Below are 23,301 nucleotides of genomic sequence, written 5' to 3'. Positions count from 1 at the left end.
GTGGCAACCTGGGGCCATCCACTGCCCACTGGTGCAGCTGAAGTCCTGATCGCACATGCACAGGCATGCACACATGTACACACACAGCTATATGCACATGCACACGTGTACATATACACACCTGTTCGTGTGCACACATGTACTGGTATGTATAACTACATGCACAGACACCTATACATGTTCACACGTGTGTGTGCATATGCACACCTGTTCTTGTGCACACGTGTGTATGCATGTATGCCTGCGCACACATGCATGCTCACACATGCACATGCAGGGACACATGGTTGCGCGCCTGCACACATACACTACAGGCAGAGCGGCAGAGGGGCTTCGGGACTGAGAGCCTCAACCCCTCTCAGCCCTGGGTTTGCCTGGTGGGTGGCCCCGCTCCACTGGAGTTTGTCTTGGTTTTTTGGTTCATCCTCCCCTGAGGACAGTTTTCCACTGATTTAGAGAGAGGAAGGGAGGGGGGGGAGAAATACCAATGTGAGAGAGACATCGATTGGTTGCCTCCAGCACACACTCCAAGCAGGCCCAGGGATCAAGCCTGCAGCCGAAGTACATGCCTTTGACGGGAATGGAACCCGAGACACTTCACGCAGAGGGCCAGCGCTCTGACCACTGAGCAACCAGATAGGGCTCCGCTGCGATGGACGCCGCCCCTCGGAGCCCTGGGAGCTGAGGCCGCCGCCTGAGTGCCCTGGAGGGTTTGCTCACAGTCCAGGGCAGTAGTTTGGTTTTGGGGGACCTGGGGGGGCCCCTGCGGTGAGGCTAAGGGCCAGCGCTAGAGCCAAAGGCAGATCTGGGCCAAGGGCACCTCCAGGAGGGGTGCTGGGCACAGACGATCAGAGCCCTCTGCCCACCATCGTCCTGCGTCAGCCTGTGCCCCTCCCACCCGCATGCAGAGGCCATGGGGCGGCCTGTCTGCACCGGGCCAGGGCCAGACTGCGTGCAGTTCCGAGGATTGGCCGGCAGTCGAGTCCCGTCTGTGTGGCCGGCGGATGCCCCCATCCCAGGTCAGGTTTCCATGGTGAAGAGGGAAGGGAGGCCCCGCAGTGGCTCACTGTTTGGTGGGGTTTTTTAAATATATTTTTATTCATTTCAGAGAGGAAGGGAGAAGGAGAGAGAAACATCAATGATGAGAGAGAATCACTGATCAGCTGCCTCTTGCCCCCCACTGGGATTGAGCCCACAACCTGGGCATGTCTGACCGGAAATCGAACTGTGACCTGCTAGGTTCATAGGTCGACGCTCAACCACTGAGCCACACTGGCCCAGCTCACTCTTCGTTTTTATTAACTTGTTCCCACTGCAGGAGGATGCACCCACACTGCCTCGTTTGGGGCCTGGCTGCGCCCTCGTCAGCCTGTCTTCACGGAGGAGATGGCACAGACTCGGGCCCAGGGCGGGGGGTGCAGGTTTCTTGGGTCAGACAGACTTGGGGAGGAGAGGCTGCCCCAGTGGGCACAGGGGCGGGAAGGGCTGATGGGGGTCCTGGTGCAGACGCAGCGGCTGAACCCGGGGCCGGGGGGAAGGGCAGATGAAAAGGGGTGGGACCCTGGCTGCTCTGGGAGAGGAGGGACGCGGTCCAGTTTTGGGGTGCGGGGCCTGGCAGATGGCCTGCCTCCGTGGCCCGCTGCGGCCTAAGGGCAGCTGCCGGGCCTGTGGTCACACTGTGGAACAGGGCTATGGTGAGCAAAGGGCCGTCCATCCAGGCTGCCACCAGGGGCAGTGACTCACACCCCCCCACACACCCCCGCCGCCCCCCCCCGGGCCCAGAGCACAGGCCAGGCCGCCTCCGTCAGCGCCCCTGGGGCCTGGGCACTGCACACAGGACCTGGGCCGGTGGCCGCATGGTGAAGGCGGGCGTGGGCACGGTGCACAGGCCAGCGGGGCTGAGGCCGGGCGGGGGCTGCAGGCGGAAGCTCTGCAGGAGGCCGGCGAAGAGCAGGAACAGCTCTGTGCGGGCCAGGCGCTCTCCCAGGCAGACGCGGCGGCCTGTGGGGAAACCGAGGCAGGGGCATCAGCTCCCAGCCGGGGGCGGGGGGGGGGGAGGGAGGAGCGTTTGGAGTCCTGGCGAGGTCCCCGAGGTCCCGGCTCCAAGCCGCACCCGCAGAGAAGGGCAGGAAGGCCTCCCGCTTCACAAAGTGCCCGTCGGCGTCCAGGAAGTGCCCCGGGTTGAACTGGCCGGGCGTCTCCCACTGCGTCTTGTCCAGGAGCACGGAGCTCAGCAAGGGGACCACTGGTGTGCCCTGCGGGGAGAGCAGCGGGGCTGGCTGGGGTGCCTGTGCCCCCTCAGGCCCTGACAGGAGCCCTGACGGGGTCCAGGGAGGGTGGACCCCGCACTCGCTGCGCCATCCCATTTCACAGGGAACCCCAGACCACCCGGGGGGCCCAGGCCTACTGCTCTGATGCCCTCCCTGCCACCACGTGAGCCCGGCATCAGGGCACCCCGAATCGCCCCTCCGAAGCCTGGCCGCCCACCTTGGGGAGCAGGTAGCCGCCAAGCCAGGTGTTGCCCGCCGTGCAGCGGGGCACGTGGGGCAGGAGCGTGATGAACCTCTGCACCTCGTGCAGCACGGCGTTGGTGTAGGGCAGCGCCCGCTGGTCCTCGGGCTGGGGTGGCCGCCCAGGCCCCAGCACCCGGTCCAGCTCCTCCTGCACCCGGTCTGCAGGCAAGAGGGGGCACCAGTGTCCCTGGGGGCCTCCGTCCCTGGGCCCCGGGGACCTGCCCCCCCCGGGGCTGACGCACACCCACCCTGCACGCTTGGGTGCCTGCCCATCAGGAGGGCTGCCCACTGCAGCGTGGCCGAGGTGGTCTCGGTGCCGGCCATGACCATGTCCAGGACACAGGCGACCACGTTCGCCTCCGAAAACAAGCCGTCGGGGTCTCCCCCCTGCAGGGCCGGGGGGCAGGGCTCAACGGAGGCTGCCCCAGGGGCCCCCAGCTCTGGGCTCCAGAAAAGGGCAGAAGCCAGACTTGGCGGGAAGGGCAGGGCCGGGATCCCTGAGCACCTGCTGGGTGGGGGGCGGGGGCCGGGGCCCACCCTTCCTCCCAGCTGCCCCTCTCCCCCCCCCCCACCCTTCCTCCCAGCTGCCCTGAGGCGGGACGGGAACCCTTTCACAGGTGGAGACCAAGGCTCAGGGAAGCCCCAGGCGGCGGGGGAGGAGCGTGGCAGGACCAGGTGGGGCCCGGGTGCCCCCGGCCTGGGGGGGAGGGGGGCTGGCCCACACCTGGCCTTGTTGCCTCAGGGCGTCCACGTAGCTGTGCACGGGGCCTCCCCCGGGTGCGGGGGGCCGCCGCGCCTCGAGGAGGGCCCTCAGGATGGCCCGCACCTCGTCGATCTTCCTCAGGACCGGCCGGTGCAGCTGGAGGAGGGCCCCCAGCCGGGGGTAGATGTTGAACAGCTGGGGGGGGCGGGCAGACAGCGAGTGAGGGTGCGGGTGAGGCTCCGTCCCCACAGCCCCAGGTCGCGGGACAGCGGGGACGGAGGAAGCCTGTCCGAGGGCCGGGGGAGGCGCCTGGGAGTTTGAGACTAACTGCCCCTGGCTCCCCACCCGCCAAAGCCGGCGGCGGGCGAGGGCTGGAGGGCGAGGGCTGCCCCGTGGGAGAGCTGAGCCGCTGCCATTGGAAGGGCGGAGTTTGCCACCTTCAGGCCTCAGCTCCGCCCTCGGCCCCTCTGAACCGGCCAGCCGGGTCGGCATGCAGTCGGCGCCCACTGGGTGCTCGCTGTGCCTGCACAGCTGTGTCCCGGGAGCACGGGGCGGGGGCTAGAGCGTTTGGCTGCCGGCTGCGGAGCGGCCAGCCCGTTTTCCGGTGGCTCCACCATGGGCCTTGGTGCCGGCGTTGAGCCTGCGGCGTCCTGAGGGGTGACTCTGCCTGTCGGGGACACAGCGGCCCCTCCACCTGCTCCCCCGACCAGAATTAGGGCTCAGACGCCCTTCCCAGCCCTGTGCGGGCCATGGGGAGGCGGCGGGGGTGCCTGTGAGCCAGACCCCTGTGGGCACCTGTGGGCACGGGTCAGACCCCTGTGGGCACCTGTAGGCCAGACCCCTGTGGGCACCTGTGGGCACGGGTCAGACCCCTGTGGGCACCTGTAGGCCAGACCCCTGTGGGCACCTGTGGGCACGGCTCAGACGGCGCTCACCCTGCCAACCTGCCGTGCTGGGTGGGGAACAGGATGAGCACATGACCCGGCGTCTGGGTCAGGACGCGGACGCCCCCGTCTGTGAAGGGAGTGGGACAGAGGTCCCGGTGTCAGGCCCCCCCCCCTCGGGCCCCGCCCACCCTCAGCCCTGGCCCTCGCGGTGGGAGATGTGGGGAGGGGTGACGAGGACCCCAGTGGTGGGTCCGCGGTGTGGGCGCAGGACCAGGAGCCCTGCCTGCCTCTAGGCCAGTGGTTCCCAGCGTGGGGCGCGCGCCCCACCAGGGCCAGTTTGATATTTAGGGGGGGCAGTCCGAGAATGAGTTGTTAACTGAGTGCTTTGTTTCTTATGGTCCCAGGGGCCTCGTGTACAGTTTATAAATAGGTTTTGTGACATGTTGGTGCATTTCCGTTCTCTTACGTTCTGGAACTCGGCTGTGTTCTCATGTCTCTTCGTATCGTTATTATTTTAACAGTTTCTTAGGGATTTCTCCCTCAGTGTTTCAGCTCTCCTTCCGTTCTTTTATTTTCCTCATTCACGGACGCCCTGCCCTTTGGAAGCGTGTGCAGACCACGTTCATGGCCTTTGAGGCTTCCTCCCCACAAATGGGAGCTCGCTTTTTGAATAATAAGAATTCTATGGCCCTTATCGGTGTGGCTCAGTGGATAGAGCATCGGCCTGCGGACTGAAGGGTCCCGGGTTCGATTCCGGTCAAGGGCATGTACCTTGGTTGTGGGCACATCCCCAGTGGGAGGTGTGCAGGAGGCAGCTGATCGATGTTTCTCTCTCATCGATGTTTCTAACTCTCTATACCTCTCCCTTCCTCTCTGCAAAAATCAATAAAATATATTAAAAAAAAAAAAAAAAAGAATTCTATGTCACGTGGGCATCAGGATGTTAGAGACGCTCAGGGGGTGTGGCCAGAAAAGGTTGGGAACCTCACTGGCCGACCTCACCTCTCCTGGCTGGTGGCCCTGGCACCCCTCCCCCGTCTCAGGCGACCTCTGACCTCTCACCTGCAGGCGGGGAGTCCCCAGCAGGACCATGACATCATCGATGAGGCCCAGCAGGGACAGGAACACAGGGTCTTGGTAGTCGAACCGCTGGCCGAAGAGGAGTGTGAAGGTGACATTGGAGGGAGCCCAGCCCAGCAGGGCCAGCGGGAAGGGCCGGCCTGCGGGGGAGACAGGCCTCAGTGGGGAGGGGCCCTAGGGAAGGGGCCCCCCCGGCCCTCACTCACCTCCATACTGATCCAGCTGCCCCACAAGGCACCGCAGCTCCTGCAGGACCTTGTCGGCCACGGGCCCCCGCCCCACGCCCAGGCCGTGGAGGGTGCGCACGGCGAGCTGGCGCGCGGCTTTCCAGCGGGGCCCCGAGGAGAAGAAGATGCCTGTAGGCCCCGGGGCGACCCAGAGGCAGGCGCTCACTGTCCCGCTCTCTCCGGGGGCTGGCCTCCTCCCCTCCGGTGTGCAAGGTCCCCACCCCCACCCCCCATGGACACCCTGTCCCCCCCGAAGAGCAGGGCTGATGACTGCCCCTCCCCACCTGTGGGGCCCTCTCCCCACCACAAACCTACCCCTGCCCCCCTGGATGAGCTGGAAGATGGGGATGGGGGGCCGGTCGGCCAGCTCCTGCCCCGTGCCCACCAGGGCCTCCCGGACCGCCTTGTAGCCGGTCAGCACCACCGTCTTCTGGCCTCCCAAGTGGACAGTGAACACCGGCCCGTACTGTTCTGAGAGCTGGCAGTGGGGGGCCCCATGAGGAGAGGCCCGGGAGCCACACAGCGGACCCCACAGAGCCCCCTGCACCCTCTGGAAGGGACACTGCCTGTGGTGCTGGGTGTGGCCATCCTGGTGTTTCCTCCTGGGGGGACGCTCCGGGGGCAGGATTGAGGGCTGTGCACTGGGGTGGCCGCGCTGGAAGCTTGGGGCCTCCCCCAGGCCCCGCCCCTCGAAGGGCCCGCCGGGCCGGTGTGTCTCACTCTGACCTCCCCTGGCCGGTATGAGGGCACAGAACAATATGCCAGCAAGCGCTGGCCTTGGGGGCCCTGTCCCAGTCCCCGCCCCGTCTATCCCCACAACCTCGCTGAACCTGCCCCGAACCTGCCCCTGCATCAGGGTCTCTCCAAATGCTGCCTCTTCCAGGAAGTCCTCCTGGCTCTCTGCTCCTTGGATGGCCCATCTTCAACGTGCAGTGGAGTCTTTCTCCTCCCCAGGCAGGCGGGCAGTTGGGTCCCCGTGTCCCTACCAGGCCAGTGCCTGGCTGGACCACGAGCCTCCTAACCCACAGGGGTCCCAGAGAACTAGGGCTCTGCTTCCTCGGGCGAGGGGCGTCGCACGCCTCAGGACGCCCCCCCTTACCTCCATCAGCGAGCGCTCCTGCTGGGACACCCGCAGCAGATGCAGGTTCCCAATGAGGGGCAGCGGGCGCGGCCCGGGGGGCCAGCGTGGGGCCAGGCGTGGGGCTCGGGAGCGAGTGCAGAGCAGCGCCCAGAGCCCCAGGAGGCCCAGGAGCCCCAGGAGCAGCAGGGCCATGAGGACGCGGCGGTGGGGCCCCCCGTCCCGCCCTGCGCCTTATAGGCCTCGGAGAGGGCGTGCCGCACCCCACACCCACCACCCGAGAATGTGGAACAAGCAGTTTGCAGGGGACAGCCAGGCGGCTTAAAGCGACAGGCGTGTGTGGAATGTGGGGTCGAGTCTGCAGGGGGCGGGTGGGGGCTGAGGGGGCAGGTCCCAGCCCTGTGCATGGGCGTCCCGACAGGCGGGGGCAGAGGACCTTGGTGGCCCGTTGCTCCTCCGGGCGGCCCCCGCCTCTGCCTCAGTCTCCCCATCGGAACCATGACTTGCGGGCTTAGGGGCCCGGCCTGGCTCTCAAGGGGGTGCCCAACTTCCCGGCTGAGCCTCCCTCCGTGGCCCCGTGGCCATGAGGTCCTGGGCCTGTCCCACCCCCCACCACCTGTGTCCACCCAGCCCCTCTCGTGGGCCAGTGGGGCTGGTCCTCGAGGGTCTGCACGCAGACACCTCTGATCCCAGGGTGTCAGGTCGCCAGCAGGGCCTCCACCCGGCCCTAAGGGAGCGGCCCTGAGTGACAGCTGCTCCTCGGTGCTGTCGGCTCCGTCACCTGGGGCTGAGGCACCAGCCTGTGCCAGGACAGGGCGGGCTGACCGCCCAGAGGCCGGCCCCGCAGCGGCTGGCGGGTGACAGGTGGCGGTTTACGAGCCCTCGTCCTGGGCCACACGCTGTCTCCCGGAGCCCGGCGGCCCGGCAGGGAGGCGAGGAGGCACCGCTTTGGGAAGGAGCTAGGAGGGGCGGGAAGCTGTTGGCACCAGAACTGGCCGGGCCTGCTTCCCGCCACCTGTCCCGACAGAGGCCGCCCGCCCGGCCCCACAGCCTGGGCCCCACCACAGACCTCTACCCGCCTCCCGTTCACTACACTGCACTCCTCCGCGGTGGGGGTGCGCACTACTGCCCCCGCGGCCTGTCCTACCGCAGGGCTGTGGGACGCGGGGGGGGGGGGTGGAGAATCCACTGCACGTTGAAGATGGGGGGATCCACTGCACGTTGAAGTTGGGGGGAGACCACTGCACGTTGAAGATGGGGGTGGAGACCACTGCACGTTGAAGATGGGGGGGTCCACTGCACATTGAAGATGGGGGTGGAGACCACTGCACGTTGAAGATGGGGGGAGATCACTGCACGTTGAAGATGGGGGGAGACCACTGCACGTTGAAGATGGGGGTGGAGACCACTGCACGTTGAAGATGGGGGGATCCACTGCACGTTGAAGATGGGGGGAGATCACTGCACGTTGAAGATGGGGGGAGACCACTGCACGTTGAAGATGGGGGTGGAGACCACTGCACGTTGAAGATGGGGGAGACCACTGCACGTTGAAGATGGGGGGAGACCACTGCACGTTGAAGATGGGGGGAGACCACTGCACATTGAAGATGGGGGGATCCACTGCACGTTGAAGATGGGGAGACCACTGCACGTTGAAGATGGGGGAGACCACTGCACGTTGAAGATGGGGGGAGACCACTGCACATTGAAGATGGGGGGATCCACTGCACGTTGAAGATGGGGGTGGAGACCACTGCACGTTGAAGATGGGGGTGGAGACCACTGCACGTTGAAGATGGGGGGAGACCACTGCACATTGAAGATGGGGGGATCCACTGCACGTTGAAGATGGGGGGATCCACTGCACGTTGAAGATGGGGGAGACCACTGCACGTTGAAGATGGGGGTGGAGACCACTGCACGTTGAAGATGGGGGTGGAGACCACTGCACGTTGAAGATGGGGGGATCCACTGCACGTTGAAGATGGGGGGAGACCACTGCACATTGAAGATGGGGGGATCCACTGCACGTTGAAGATGGGGGAGACCACTGCACGTTGAAGATGGGGGTGGAGACCACTGCACGTTGAAGATGGGGGGGTCCACTGCACATTGAAGATGGGGGGAGATCACTGCACGTTGAAAATGGGGGGAGACCACTGCACGTTGAAGATGGGGGTGGAGACCACTGCACGTTGAAGATGGGGGGATCCACTGCACGGTGAAGATGGGGGGATCCACTGCACGTGGAAGATGGGGGTGGAGACCACTGCACGTTGAAGATGGGGGGATCCACTGCACGTGGAAGATGGGGGGAGACCACTGCACGTGGAAGATGGGGGGATCCACTGCACGGTGAAGATGGGGGGGAGACCACTGCACGTGGAAGATGGGGGGATCCACTGCACGTTGAAGATGGGGGGGAGACCACTGCACGTTGAAGATGGGGGGAGACCACTGCACATGGAAGATGGGGGGATCCACTGCACGTTGAAGATGGGGGGGAGACCACTGCACGTTGAAGATGGGGGGAGACCACTGCACGTGGAAGATGGGGGGAGACCACTGCACGTGGAAGATGGGGGATCCACTGCACGTGGAAGATGGGGGGATCCACTGCACGTGGAAGATGGGGGGATCCACTGCACGTTGAAGATGGGGGGATCCACTGCACGTTGAAGATGGGGGGAGACCACTGCACGTTGAAGATGGGGGGATCCACTGCACGTTGAAGATGGGGGGAGACCACTGCACGTTGAAGATGGGGGGATCCACTGCACGTTGAAGATGGGGGGAGACCACTGCACGTGGAAGATGGGGGGATCCACTGCACGTTGAAGATGGGGGGGAGACCACTGCACGTTGAAGATGGGGGGAGACCACTGCACATGGAAGATGGGGGGATCCACTGCACGTTGAAGATGGGGGGGAGACCACTGCACGTTGAAGATGGGGGGAGACCACTGCACGTGGAAGATGGGGGGAGACCACTGCACGTGGAAGATGGGGGATCCACTGCACGTGGAAGATGGGGGGGAGACCACTGCACGTTGAAGATGGGGGGAGACCACTGCACGTGGAAGATGGGGGGAGACCACTGCACGTGGAAGATGGGGGATCCACTGCACGTGGAAGATGGGGGATCCACTGCACGTGGAAGATGGGGGGGAGACCACTGCACGTTGAAGATGGGGGGGAGACCACTGCACGTTGAAGATGGGGGGAGACCACTGCACGTGGAAGATGGGGGGAGACCACTGCACGTGGAAGATGGGGGATCCACTGCACGTGGAAGATGGGGGATCCACTGCACGTGGAAGATGGGGGGATCCACTGCACGTGGAAGATGGGGGGATCCACTGCACGTTGAAGATGGGGGGATCCACTGCACGTTGAAGATGGGGGGAGACCACTGCACGTTGAAGATGGGGGGATCCACTGCACGTTGAAGATGGGGGGAGACCACTGCACGTTGAAGATGGGGGGATCCACTGCACGTTGAAGATGGGGGGAGACCACTGCACGTGGAAGATGGGGGGATCCACTGCACGTGGAAGATGGGGGGAGACCACTGCACGTGGAAGATGGGGGGGAGACCACTGCACGTGGAAGATGGGGGGCTAGCTAACTGTTGGGGCTTCGGTCATTGGGCCGAGCTCCCCGCACCCCGGCTGCTGCCAGGCGTGTGGCTGGGTCCTGCCCTCCGGGACGGGCACTCCACTGGCAGCTTTGACTGAGCACCTGTGTGTGCGGCTCGGCCCGGAGAGAGGGCGGAGCTGGTGGGGCAGGGTCTTAAAGGCCCGGAAGCCAACGTGGCAGTGACTCTGCCTCCGAGACCCCCTCGGGCAGACGGGGCCCCCAGGAGTCAGCAAGGCCCGGGGTCCTCAGCGGGTCCACCTGGGAGCCGGGTCACAGGGTCCCCTCCCAGAGGAGCCGCCTGCGCGGGGCCTGGGCCTGTGTGAAGCCTGAGTCCAGGTGCGCCTGCTGGGCCTCGGGTGGGGGCTGCAGGCGAGGAACCCGGTCCGGGGGGTCCGGGGTCTTGCACGGCCTCCTCCTGCAGGCGGGTGCCGCCTGGGGGCCCAGGCCTGTGCAGCCCTGGGCATTGAGGTGGGACGCCGGGACCGTCCCCTGGCCGGGTGCTGGCCCGCTCTGCCATGGAGCCTTCAGCTCCTCCTGGCAGCCTGGAGGGGGCCCGTGTCACTGAGGAGGAAGTGGGGGCTCAGCTGAGAGGTCCTGGTACACTGGCAGGTAAGGGGGGTCAGGGCGGGGTCCCCAGAGTTTCCATCAAGTCTCAGGATTGACCCTTACTCTGGGAGTGAGGATCAAGGGGCAGAGGCCACGACCTATGACCCGAGTCTGGGAAGTCACACAGCTTTGTCACCTTGGGGAGCCCCAATCGGCCCAGATCCCCAGCCAGGGGAGGGGCAGGGCTCCAGGACAGTCTGTCCCAACTGCCCTCAAGTCCATTCCTCAGGGGGTCCTGGCACCAGTGAGCCCTTCCAGAGCCCTGGCCCCGCTCTGGGGCGGCTGAGGGGCCTGTGCCCTGACTGGGGTGGAGTTGGTCTGTCCGGGTGTCCACAGGGCCCGGCCTGGGGGAAGCCCCGGAGGCCTCAGATGGGGGTGTCTGGGCCCAGCGCACACCCAGTGCCCCTCCCACCCCCCCAGGTTCCCAGTGGCCCCAGGCCCTACCGGGGCGAGTGTCCGGGGGCTGCAGCCACAGACTGGGCCGAGAGCAGACCCTTACCTGGCCGCTGAGTGTGGGCAGAGCTGGGCCCCCGGGGGCTCCGGGAGGACCTTCTGTGGCCCCAGCTCCTGGTGGCCCCGCATTCCTCTGTGTCCCCCAACATGCCAGGGCTCCTCTCCCTGTGTCTGTGTGCCCCTCCGCTCTGCCTCCTAAGGAGCCCTCGTCCTGGGGTGCAGGCCCCCCTCCTCCAGGGCCACCGCGTCCGGGTTCCTACCTTCATCACAGCTGCAGAGACCAGGTGGACGCATCTCTCGTGGGGCCACCGGTCAACCCACAACAAAGCCGACCCACTCTGCCGGGTTCCCTCACAGGCACACAGCGGAGGGCCCGAAGTCTCCCCAGGCTCAGTGACGGGGAACCCCGCCCCCACCAGCCGTGCCCCTGGCTCCTGCACCTTCAGCGACCTGTGTGCTTCCTCACGCCTCCGTCCACTGCAGGTCCTGGACGGGCAGCGCAGAGGTCCGGGTGTGACACCTTCCCGGTGAGGATGGAGAGGAGCTGCTTCCTCCCTCCGCCACATCCCGCCTCAGGCCACGCCGCCCGCCTCGGGCCTCGGAACGAGCTGCTAAAAATACCTGTGGGCGAATTTCTTTCTTTTTTTTTTAATATATTTTTTATTGATATTTCACAGAGAGGAAGGGAGAGGGATAGAGAGCTAGAAACATCGATGAGAGAGAAACATCGATCAGCTGCCTCCTGCACACCCCCCACTGAGGATGTGCCCGCAACCAAGGTACATGCCCTTGACCGGAATCGAACCCGGGACCTTTCAGTCCGCAGGCCGACGCTCTATCCACTGAGCCAAACCGGTTTCGGCTGTGGGCAAATTTCTTTGTGCTCAGCTGCGAGGGACGCTCAATCCCGAGAAACGGGATCCCTGAGCCGGGGTTGCTGCCTGTTAGATTCCGGCAGATGTTCCGACTGTGATGGGTGAGGTCAGGTTCCCACCGACGCTGCCGCACCCGGGGCCACGGGGGTGCCTTGTCCGAAAGGGGGCTCTCCAACCTGAGGCTGAGCCACCCCAGCTGGTCTGCCCCCGCTGTGGATTCATGAGCGAAGCAAGGGGTTGCTGCCCGAGTCTGGCCCGACCTGTCCACAGGCTCCCGGCCGGGACTTGGCCTCTGTTCCCGTGTGAGACGAGGATGAGAACAGACACCACCAGGGTCACGCTTCAGGGACCATCGACTGGATGCCGCTGCGCCAGGCACCGTTCTGGCCACAGGACCCTTGGGAAACAGCCTTGCGCCCAAGAGGGCTTCCAAAAACATGAGTCCCTCCGCGCATCCCCGTCCCCCACAGAGGAGTCCATTAAAAGCTGGCTGTCACCTCGGGGTCATGACCCCGCAGGGCCAGCAGGCGGAGGCTGCGGGCAGGGGGTGGGGCTGCCCCTTCTACGGCTGAGTGGTTCCATCCAGTCAAGGGGGAAGTGCGGCTTGCTGGGAATAAAGCCGCGATTGTCCCGGCCCTGGAAACGATTAATGAGTAACTGTGTGTGGCCCTGGCTCCAGCCTGTGAAACGGTTGTTTATGTGACAAGAACAAGGTGCCATTTTCCTTCTGCAGTTGTCAGTGGGCCCAGAGCCCCAGGCCGACCAGGGCCCAGACGACTGGAGTGGGTGTCCAGCAGCCTGGGGTGTCCCTGTGGACCCACTAACACGGGGTGCCCGCTCTGTGCTGCTCCCTCCACTCCCCCCACAGAGCAGGTGCAGCCACAGGCACCAGATCCAGCAATGGCCCCTGCAGAGGGGACCCGACAAGGTGGGGGGCCTCCTCGGGTGAGGGCACCCAAGCCAGGCCTTGAGGAGGAGCTGGCCCTGGGGTGGGGCTGTGGGGCCTGTTGGCAGGCACCTGCCTGGAAGCCAGTGTTTGGAGGTGGCTGCTCCTCCTGACCCCGAAGGAGCAGAGGTGCTGGGTCCCGGCAGGGATCTGGGGGTAAGAGTGAGTCCCAGGGGCCAGCTGGTGAGCTCTGTGCACCGAGGACCTTGGTGCTGTGACTGGTAATCACGTGGACGGAGCAGAATCACAGGCGGCGGGGACCCACCTCCCCATCTCTCAGTGAAAAAGTGGAGGCACCGTGTGGGGGTGCCCAGCATTCAGGGCTGGTGGAGAACTGGGGTCTCCACTGAGCCTCTCACTGTTGTCATTGTTGCCACAGCAATAAGAATGACGGCCAGGGGCTTGCCTCTTCACGATGCCCTTGTTCCCACAAAACCCCCAATGCCGCAGAAACAGGGTCCTGGCCGGAGGAACAGCCTAGGTGAGGTCCTTAGGGGGTGGGCCCTATGCCAAGGATTAGTGGGGAAATCTGGACCCAACACGCCCACAGGGAGAGGCCAGGTGAGGATGGGCAGAGATCAGGTGATGGGTCTACATCCAAGCCACTAGAAAAGAGGGGAGCCCAGAGGCGCAGTTGAGCGTTGACCTATGAACCAGGAGGTCACGGTTTGATTCCCGGTCAGGGCACGTGCCCAGGTTGCCGGCTCGATGCCTCAGTTCCATCTCTCTCATCACCAATGTTTTTCTCTTTCTCTTCCTCTCCAAAATCAATAAAAAATATATTAAAGATAAAAATGTATCTTAAGCGAATAAAATTTTATTTAAAAAATAAAAATAAAAAAAGGGGAGAGGCACCACGCAGAAGGAACCAGCCTGCGGGCCCCTCCAGACGCAGATTCAATGTCTGTCGTCCTGAGCCGCCTCCGTCACTGCATTTCTCACCAGGTGAGTGGCGGTCAGGCCCCGGCGTACATAACACCGCCAGGGAGACACCCCCCACCCATCCCTGAAGCCTGCCAGGGCCAGGACGGCCCGTAGCCTGCCCTGGGGCTTGGTGTGTTCTGAAGCTGTGCGTCCTCAGGCCAGTGGCTGAACCTCTCTGAGCTTGTTTCCCGCCGCTGGGTTGCTGGGAGGGTCGGAGCGGCTGGGCCTGGAGAGGGCCAGGCAGAACAAGTAGGCTCGGAGACATATGTACTACTATTTGTAATACTTCAAACAATTAAAAATAAATAAATAAATAAATAAATAAATAAATAAATAAATAAATAAATAAATAAAATAAAATAAAAGAACAAGCGGCTCCCTCTTGGGGTCGGGGCCTCGCAGAGCACGCTGCAGGGAGCCTGTGCGGGAGTGGGCGGGGCCCGGCGGGGGGCGGGGAGCCTGTGCGGGAGAGGGCGGGGCCCGGCGGGGGGCGGGGCCTTGCGGGGTGGGCGGGGCCTTGCTGCGAGGGCCGCTCGACGCGCTCGGCGCTCGCTAGGGGTCTGCTCGGCGCTCGGCCGGCGGCCTGCGTAGTGCGTGCGTCGCCCTCGGAGGCTCCGGCGCCACCATCATGTCTACAGCCATGAACTTCGGGTCCAAGAGCTTCCAGCCGCGGCCGCCGGACAAGGGCAGCTTCCCGCTGGACCACTTCGGTGAGCGGCGCGGGGTCTCGGGCCGCGGGGGGCGCCCGCCGGCGCGTCTCGCGGGATGTCCAGCACCTAAGTCTCCGCTCGGCTTAGAGGTCTGCGGTTGCTAAGCTCCCCGGGCAAGTCAGGGCTTCGGGGGGAAGAGTCGGTGCTTCCGCCCGCAGCGTTTCACGGGGGCCCCTCAGGCACAGCCCGGGCCGCGGGGCGCGCGCCTCGTGGGTCGGCCCGTTGCCGGCGTGGCCCGAAGGAGAGGCTGCCGTGTGCGCGCGGCCCGTGGCGCTTTGGAGACAAAATGCTGCCTTCGCTTCCGTCCCAGGTGAATGCAAACGCTTCCAGGAGAAGTTCATGAGGTGCCTCCGCGAAAACAAGTTCGAAAACGCGTTGTGCAGGCACGAATCCAAAGACTATTTAGAGTGCCGGATGGAGAGGCAAGTACGGGGCGGCCCCGCCCCCAGGCTCAGGCCCCGCCCCCATCGCGCCCCGTCTCCCCCTGGACGCTGCTTTCCCAGAGGCCCCTGCGGCCCCGTGTCCGCCCCGCCCAAGCTGGGGTCGGCGCATGCGCACGGGAACTTCTCCCTCGGGGCACCTTGCGCGGGCTGCGTTCCTCCCAGCATCCTCTCTGCAGACCTGGGTGGGTGCCGTCACTACGGTTTGAGAGCGAGTGAGAAGACAAGGCTGTGGGTGCAGTGACCTCCCACCCCCTTGGCCCACCCTGTGTTGTGCCGTTTGGAAGGTGGCCGGTGTCGGGAGGCAGCAGGAGGTGCATGACTTGCCCGACTGCGCCCCAGATCGGCAGAGCCACTTATTACTTGTTAATCCTCACCCAAGGGTATTTTTCCATTGAAATTTTTTAGAGAGAGTGGGAGAGAGCGGGACAGACAAACGTCCAGCCGAAACCGGTTTGGCTCAGTGGATAGAGCATCAGCCTGCGGACTGAAGGGTCCCAGGTTCGATTCCGGTCAAGGGCATGTACCTCGGTTGCGGGCACATCCCCAGTGGGAGGTGTGCAGGAGGCAGCTGATCGATGTTTCTCTCTCATCGATGTTTCTAACTCTCTATCCCTCTCCCTTCCTCTCTGTAAAAAAAACCAATAAAATATATTTTTAAAAAAACAAAAACAAACGTCGATGTGAGGGAGACACATGGATGGTTGCCTCCTGCAGACGCCCTGACACAGGCGGATGCTGGCTCTATTCCCTGAGCCAAACTGGCTGCTTAACCACCACCACAGTGTTGGTCTCTGGCCCTTCCTGCTCCTGACCGCCTCTCCGACCAGGCCAGCGGAGGCCTTGGCTTCCAGGGCCCCCCACTGGGTAAACCAAAGTAATCTCCCCCCAGAATCCACTGAGCCTGCAGGGGGTTCCCCCTGCCGCTTAGGGGGTTCTCAGGCTTCAGGACGAGTGTGTCCCTGGGGGTCCTGGGTCCGCCGACGGCAGGGAAGTCGGGCCGCAGCTCCGAGAACTGTTGGCCAGGCGCCCTCCTCACCGGGACGTGGCGAGAGGGTGTGACTGGGCCTGGCTGGAGTGTGAGCCATTGCCCTGGAATTACTGTGACCTGCTGCCGGTCCACGCTGCTGACCCGGCCGGCTGTTCCGCGGACATTTCCCTGAGGTTTTGTTAGCCTGCCCCTCAGAGCCCAGGATGCTCTCTTACCTGCCCCTGACCACCCGGCCAGGTCGGGGACACCTCCCAGCCAGCACACAGTTCAGAGGCCACGCGAGAGGGCGGTGGTGCCGGGGGACAAATGGCGCTGCTGTCTGAGCCTCAAGCCACTTTGGCTTCCCAGCTGCCGGCCTGCAGGTGCCGCAGGCTCCCAGGACCTGGCCTCCCTGCCGCCTGCCCACCCTGTCTCCCAGCTACAGGCCCCGCCCAGCCCCTTGGCTGCCTCTCCCAGGAGCTCCTTCCCAGGTGTAATCTGAAACCACCGACTACACAGACTGTCCACATTGGTAGTGGCAAGTGTGGTAAGCAAGGAGCTTACCTACCAGCTTGTCCAGCCCTTCTGGGACACAAATTACTTAGTCTGCCCTCCGCGTAGACTCTATTTTGTAAGTGGATTCTGGCTTTTTGCAGTGGAGATTGTCCAGCATGTGCAGAGTACAGAGCAGTCCAGTGAGCCCTGCCCCTGTCCCCCAGTGCCAGTAATTGCCCCGTTTCTCCATTTTTCTCCCATCCCCATCCCCATCCCCATCCCCATCCCCCCTTTCCATTTGCTCAAGTCTGAGAGCAAGTCCCGAGCTTCCTGGCTGCGTGACGCAGCTCCCGTGCTTTTCCACGTGGGGACGGCAGCGGGGACTCGAGGCTTGGGTGCCGGGCGGTGTGTGTTTCTCAGCAGCATGGCCAGCGCACACAGGCCCACAGAACCTTCGGAGTTGTGTCTGAGCATCGCGGGTGGTCACAGGTGTCCAGCTCGCCTGCTGGGGGTGTAGGGTGCACACGCTCAGTGCTGGAAGGTGGGGTGGCAGTGATGGTGGCCAGCGGGTGGCAGGTACCGGCACGTCCGGAGGTGAGCAGGGCCTCTGAGAGCTGCCTCCCCAGACAGAACAACGCAGACCCAGCTCTTCCCCTGCGTGGGAGTGGTAGGCGGGAGGGGCCCCGGGCTCCCGGGCACCTGTCCCGGCGCCTGAACAGCAGGAGGCTGGTGGGGACCAGGTCCCTCGGGTGGGATGGCAGCCTGGGGCCTGGGCGCCGCCCCTCATTCTCCTCCCTCCACCTGACACCTGTCCGTCTGTCTTTCAGGCAACTGATGGCACAAGAACCACTGGAAAAACTGGGGTTTGGAGACTTGATGGATGGAAAGACAGACAAACACTAAATTCTCATGGGAAGACCACCGGGCTGGGCATCGGGACGGAGCCGTGGCGCTGACCTCTCACCCTGAGGGTCACTCGGTGTGACTGAGAAAGGGGCGCCCGCGTGCCCTCGGAGCACCTCGGTGGGCGGGGCTCGCCGCCGGGAAGGGCTCCTCCTCAGCCCCCAGATCACTTTGGGGGGTGATCCTCCCCCGAGTGAGTTCTGTCTGAAATGCACGTGTGACGCTTCCTGTCACCTGGGAGGCCCATGACGGTGACAGAGTCTCACTGTGAGTGGACACTCGGCCGCATCTTATAACACTGGACGTTTGTGAATTTCAGAAAACTTCCCTGGAAAAGTGGTTTTCTTTCCCTTTTTTAAAAAACAAAACAGTGAAAAAGCAGAACCAAGAGCACCTGTAACGTGGGAAAGACGTTAGAAGCTGCGGAAACGGCCCTGGTGGCGCTCGGTTGGGTAGAGCCGTCCCGGTGCGCCAAGGTGGTGGGTTCGGTCCCCGTCAGCACGTACGAGAATCAACCAGTGAGGAGGGAACAGCAAACCGATGTCTCTCTCCCAATAAATTACAAAATTAAAGTCTGTGTTGACCAGATTAAAGGGAAGTTTAAAGGAAATCAACTAGAAATACCCGTGTGTCTGTACAAAAGGGAACTCCGGCAGCTACGACAATGGCCGCCGACCTGCAGCTTAGCTCTGACTCGGGGCCAGGCCATGGGGGTCCCCAAATGGAGCGCCCCGTGCACAGAGGCGCCCCTGGGCCGACCAGAGGGGAGCACCCCACCCTGATGCCCCGAGAAGGCTCAGGTCACGTCGGTGGCTTTCTTGCCAAGTGTGTAACCTCGGTCTACGAGCGCCTTGCCCAACGAGGAAGCATAGTGCTGCTCAGAGCGTCTGGGCCGGGAGGACTCCCGGGCCGTCCCGGGCACCAGGCTCCATGGCCCCGCCGGGGGGTCGGGCGGGAGGCCTCGGCTGAGGGTCTGCAGGTCGGTGGCCGAGGCGATCCCGCCTTGTCCTGTGGTCTCGTAAGATGCTGTTTGGAGAAACTGGGCGTGTGGCACTTCCATTTTAGTAGCTTTGGGGAAGTCTGGAATTGTCTCAAAACGAAAAAATACTGTCAAACTCTTTGTAGTTGAACTTTGTGGACATGGGGAGGTTCTCTTTCTGACGCACACGGTGAATTTGAAGTAGGGGTGATAGCCAGGGAGGCAGGCGGAGGGCCATGCTGAGCATAGCCGCGTGCCAATAGATGGCGGCGGCTCCTGGCACTGACACAGGACGGCTCCTGGCACTGACACAGGACGGGGGAGCTGCCAGCAGGTGTGTGTGAAGCGCCCTTGTCCCCAGAGACAGCAGTGCTGAGAGGCACCGCACCTCAGGGCCTCTCCCAGGGCTCGGGGGAGGGAGCCGGGAGCATGGCCGGGCCCACGCCCTCCTCCGTCTATGTCCGCCCGGCCTCATCCACACGAGCCGTGGCTGGGAGCCGGGGTGCAGGGCTGGGTCCCCCTCATCCCTTGCCCTGTGCCCCCTCCACTGCAGCCACAGCCCAGCCCTCGGGAGGCCCTTTCCCTCCGCACAGTCCCCAGAAACCGGATAGCGGAAGAAGGCAGGTGTGTTACATGGGTCTGGAGCCTGAAACACCGAGGGGCCACGTCTGCTGGGGTTTCTGGCGAGACTCCTGCCTTTTCCGGCGTCGGGAGGTGCCTCGTGCTTGGGCCTATGGCCCGGCCTCCCTCCTCCCTGCCTCTGCTCCCTCCCGTCTTCCCGCTCTGCCTCTGACAGGACCCGGGGATGCACTGACCGGGTCGCCCTGGCATGGGTGGCATCTCACGTTCTTCCGGGACCTGTGGCACTTGCTTTGTGGGCGCTGACAGCGAGGACAGGCCTGAGCTCCCGGTAAACGGGATCGGGAGTCGGAACCAGCCAGCGCACGTGTGACGCGGCCCCCTCTTGGGGTGGGGGGGGGAGCACGTCGGGGTCCTGCCCAGCGACACGCACCTGTCCGGGCCGGCATTGCCGACAGCGCTGGCTCCCCTCCTCGTTCTCTTCACGACCGGTTCACAACAAGCACGGCTTGTTTTTACAGAAACAGTAAAGCCGTCCGTCCAGAGCAGCTCGTGTTTACTGTGACTTTATGTCGTCTATAAATGAGGTGCCTGTGGCTGTGATTTGACAGCCATAAGCACAGCCCAGCTCCTCTGTCCTGGTTTCTGTGGTGGAATCCAGTGTGGCCTTGCTGGCAGCCGCCACACACCAAGGGCTGGTGAGGGGCTCCATGGAGCGGCAAGCCGGGGTGGTCAGAGCCGCCTGGGTGGCCCAGCACAGAGGGCTTCTCCCCCACCCCCTGGAGCCTGACCCTGGAGCCTGAGCTGGAGCCTGACCCCGGAGCCTGAGCCTGGAGCCTGGAGCCTGGACCCAGTGGAGGGCTTATAGGTGTGCGTGAGGTGAGACCGGGAGGGGCAGGGGTCCCTTGTTGATGCAGCCAGACATGAGCTTTGTTATAATTCTGGAAATAAAGTTCTGAGTCTCTTCGGAGGAACAGATCACGTTTCACAGCTGTGTGCCACACATGGTGCAGGAGGGGCCCCCTCCTGGACAGAACCCCCAGCCTCGGCTCCCTGAGGTCAGCCCTCCTGCGGGAGGCCTGGCAAGATGCTGCCCACCCCTTACTTTCTTAGGGGGGCCACCCCTTGGTGGCGCCCACCACGCTCAGCTGGGCACCAAGGTGTAGCTCAGGGGTCCTCAAACTTTTTATTTTTATTTATTTATTTTTTAAATATATTTTATTGATATTTTACAGAGAGGAAGGGAGAGGGATAGAGAGTTAGAAACATGGATGAGAGAGAAACATTGATCAGCTGCCTCCTGCGCACCTCCCACTGGGGATGTGCCCGCAACCAAGGTACATGCCCTTGACCGGAATCGAACCTGGGACCCTTTAGTCCGCAGGCGGACGCTCCATCCACTGAGCCACACGGGCCGGGCGTCCTCAAACTTTTTAAACGGGGCCAGTTCACTGTCACTCAGACCGTGGGAGGGCCGGACTATAGTTTTAAAAAAAAACCTATGAACAAATTCCTATGCGCACTGCGGGCCCGGGACGCGTCGGCTGCTAAAGCAGGACAGGCAGTGGCACCCGGCGAGCCGGATCAATGTCCTCGGCGGGCCGCATGTGGCCTGCGGGCTGTAGTTTGAGGACGCCTGGAGGGTCTGTGGGCCAGGCGTGCTCCGTGGGGCTGGTCTAGAATGCTCAGGCCTGGCCCATGCCCTGAGCTTCACCGGGAATTCAGGGGTCCTCCTGGTGCTGGACCTGGGAGGGGGCCTCCCGCCCCGAAGACCTGCAGGAGGTGTCGCTCCCGTTGGAGCCATGAGGAGCCATGAGGCCTGAGCGTTTGGTAACGGGCAGGTGTTCCTGGTCTGGGACCTGGATGGCCAGCACCCCGAGGCCCAGCAGCATTAGAGGTGAGCTCCCCGAGGGAAGGGGCCAGCAGCAGCTTCGCTGGAGCCTGCTGTCCCCTCGCAGGCCCTCGCAGACCCCACTCAGGGCCCCAAGGTGCCACGTCCCCTGCTGTGCCCGCATTTGCTCACCAGGGCCTGTCCCTTCTCTGCCCCAGGGACGCCCTGGACAGGGGGCTGCGGGGCCAGGACGGAGCGTTGTTCCTGAGTCCCACCCGAACGCCGGCTCCCAGGGTTGGACCAGCCGCTCTAGTCCCAGGTGGCGCGGCTGGAAGGACAGGGTCCTCCGGATGTGTGGGGACGGGCTGGGACACCTCCTCCAGGGTCTGCCTGCCGGGCCCGCCCTCCTGAAGATGCCGGGCTGGGGGCCCTTTTGGGGGTGGGGCTGGTCCGCCCAGGATAGTAATTGGGCCAAACCCTCAGGAAACCCTTTTCCTTCCCCTCTGACCCACTGCGCCTCCAGGACCGAAGGTGGTGGCGTGGCGGCCTCTGCTGGACGGCGGCGGAACTGCAGCGCGGAGGGGTGTCACCCGGAGGGGCGTGGGGGCAGGGGGCGTGGGGGCAGGGGGCGTGGGGGCAGAGGGGGGCCCAGCCGGGGAACCTGAAGGTGGAACCCAGGTCTTCCTAACATGCCAGGGCGTCCCCCTGAGGCTCCTCAATGCCCCGCCCCCACCCCTTGGGCAGCAGCGCGGTCCACATCCGCTTGGGGCAGGTGCCTGCTCACCTGGTGGCCAAGGCGCTCCGCCCACACCTGTCGACAAGCGCCCAGGGCAGGGGCTGCGGAGGGTAGGAATGGAGCTGGGTTCCTGCGCTGGAGATGAGAGGGGGCTGTGGGGAGCTGGGGGGGCTCACCCCGGAGGCCAGCGCTCCGTCCTGAGGCGCGTGGGGATCGCGGGGTTGGGGTTCAGGAGACCCCCTGTGGCCGTCCCCCCCTCCCTGCATTTATCCACCGCATTTTTCTGGTGGCATTCTCTCCGCCGTGGGATTGGCTGCGCTCAGCCAGGTTCTCGCAGGGCGGTGGCTGAGGCTTCATCACCTGAGGCCTCTCACCTGGGCGGGGAGGATGCCAGTCACTGGGGCTGACACAGCAGCCGGGCCTCGTGGGCTCCGGGCATCGTGGGCTCCAGCTCTCTCCACTGGGTCTCCGCAGTGAGGCAGCCTGAGAGGTATCGGGCTCCATACCTGACTTCCCAGGCTCAGCTCCCAAGGAGGGAGAGGGAGAGAGAGAGAGGGAGAGAGAGAAATCTGAGAGCTTGTGCACCAGGTGGAGGTGCCTTCCTGTCAGGGCCCAGCCTTGGCAGTCACGTGGGTCTGCCCATTCTGCACTGGTTGAGCAGTCAGAACCCCACCCAGATTCACGTTGAGAACATAGATCCCTCCTCTCAGTGGGTGGGTGGATGGATGGATGGTGGGTGGATGGATGGATGGATGGAGGGATGGATGGATGGGTGGATGGATGGATGGTGGGGGGATGGATGGATGGATGGGTGGATGGATGGGTGGATGGATGGATAGATGGATGGATGGTGGGTGGATGGATGGATGGATGGAGGGATGGAGGGATGGATGGATGGGTGGATGGATGGGTGGATGGATGGATGGATGGATGGTGGGTGGATGGATGGATGGATGGATGGGTGGATGGATGGGTGGATGGATGGGTGGATGGATGGATGGATGGATGGTGGGTGGGTGGATGGATGGATGGATGGATGGTGGGTGGGTGGATAGATGGATGGATGGATGAATGGATGGGTGGATGGGTGGATGGGTGGATGGATGAATGGATGGGTGGGTGGATGGATGGATGATGGATGGGTGGATAGATGGATGGGTGGATGGAGGGAGGGATGGATGGTGGGTGGGTAGATGGATGGATGGATGAATGGATGGGTGGATGGGTGGATGGATGGATGGATGGTGGGTGGGTGGATAGATGGATGGTTGGATGGATGGATGGATGGATGGTGGGTGGGTGGATGGATGGAGGGATGGGTGGGTGGGTGGGTGGATAGATGGATGGGTGGATGGATGGAGGGATGATGGACAGAGAGGGAAATACAAGCCCCATTACACCTGTCCGGGCCCATCCCACATGGTGCAGGGACCTGGTCACAGCAGACCCGCTCAGAGGGAGCTGGTTTGCGGCAGGGAGAGCCCTCTGACCTGTGAAAAGCATCCCACCTTCCACCCTGTGTTCTGTGAGGCTGTAGGGCCTCCCGGCTCCTCCGTCTGGTGTGTGTGGGGTCCCTCATGCCGGTCTCTGGCCTCAGGCCCCAGGTGTGATCCAGGAGACGACCCCCATGAGGTGTGTGGCCCAGCCGTTCCCAGCCTCAGTCTCCCCATCCACTAAGGTACATGAAGCCAGCTTCTGGGGGGCTGCTGAGGGGGTGGAGCCAG

General features: G+C 63.7%; 2 protein-coding genes across 2 annotated transcripts; one reads left to right on the top strand and one right to left on the bottom strand.

The window, feature by feature from the left end:
- Positions 1-1,804: 1,804 nt before the first annotated feature.
- Positions 1,805-6,683, bottom strand: CYP2W1 (cytochrome P450 family 2 subfamily W member 1; the record flags this gene model as incomplete). The annotated part of the gene is made up of 9 exons (XM_080674040.1): positions 1,805-2,001; positions 2,114-2,255; positions 2,488-2,672; positions 2,762-2,900; positions 3,238-3,411; positions 5,166-5,323; positions 5,390-5,539; positions 5,726-5,888; positions 6,510-6,683. The coding sequence occupies 9 exons, from the start codon at positions 6,681-6,683 to the stop codon at positions 1,805-1,807; spliced, it is 1,482 nt and encodes a 493-aa protein (XP_080530166.1).
- Positions 6,684-14,508: 7,825 nt separating this feature from the next.
- Positions 14,509-18,059, top strand: COX19 (cytochrome c oxidase assembly factor COX19). Its single transcript, XM_080672232.1, has 3 exons — positions 14,509-14,644; positions 14,955-15,066; positions 17,377-18,059. Exons 1-3 carry the CDS (start codon positions 14,563-14,565, stop codon positions 17,450-17,452), a joined length of 270 nt encoding a protein of 89 aa, XP_080528358.1. The 5' UTR covers positions 14,509-14,562; the 3' UTR covers positions 17,453-18,059.
- Positions 18,060-23,301: the final 5,242 nt, after the last annotated feature.

The sequence above is a fragment of the Plecotus auritus genome, assembly GCF_963455305.1.
Source record: "Plecotus auritus genome assembly, chromosome: 6".
In the NCBI taxonomy this organism is placed as follows: domain Eukaryota; kingdom Metazoa; phylum Chordata; class Mammalia; order Chiroptera; family Vespertilionidae; genus Plecotus; species Plecotus auritus.
This window is presented reverse-complemented; position numbering and strand designations above follow the sequence as displayed.

What these genes read in the sequence shown, in the direction of transcription:
- COX19 (XM_080672232.1), top strand. Translation starts at nt 14,563, where the DNA reads ATGTCTACAGCCATGAACTTCGGGTCCAAGAGCTTCCAGCCGCGGCCG. An exon ending in CTTCCCGCTGGACCACTTCG is followed by an intron (nt 14,645 to 14,954) that starts GTGAGCGGCGCG and finishes CTTCCGTCCCAG; the next exon opens with GTGAATGCAAACGCTTCCAG. An exon ending in TTAGAGTGCCGGATGGAGAG is followed by an intron (nt 15,067 to 17,376) that starts GCAAGTACGGGG and finishes TCTGTCTTTCAG; the next exon opens with GCAACTGATGGCACAAGAAC.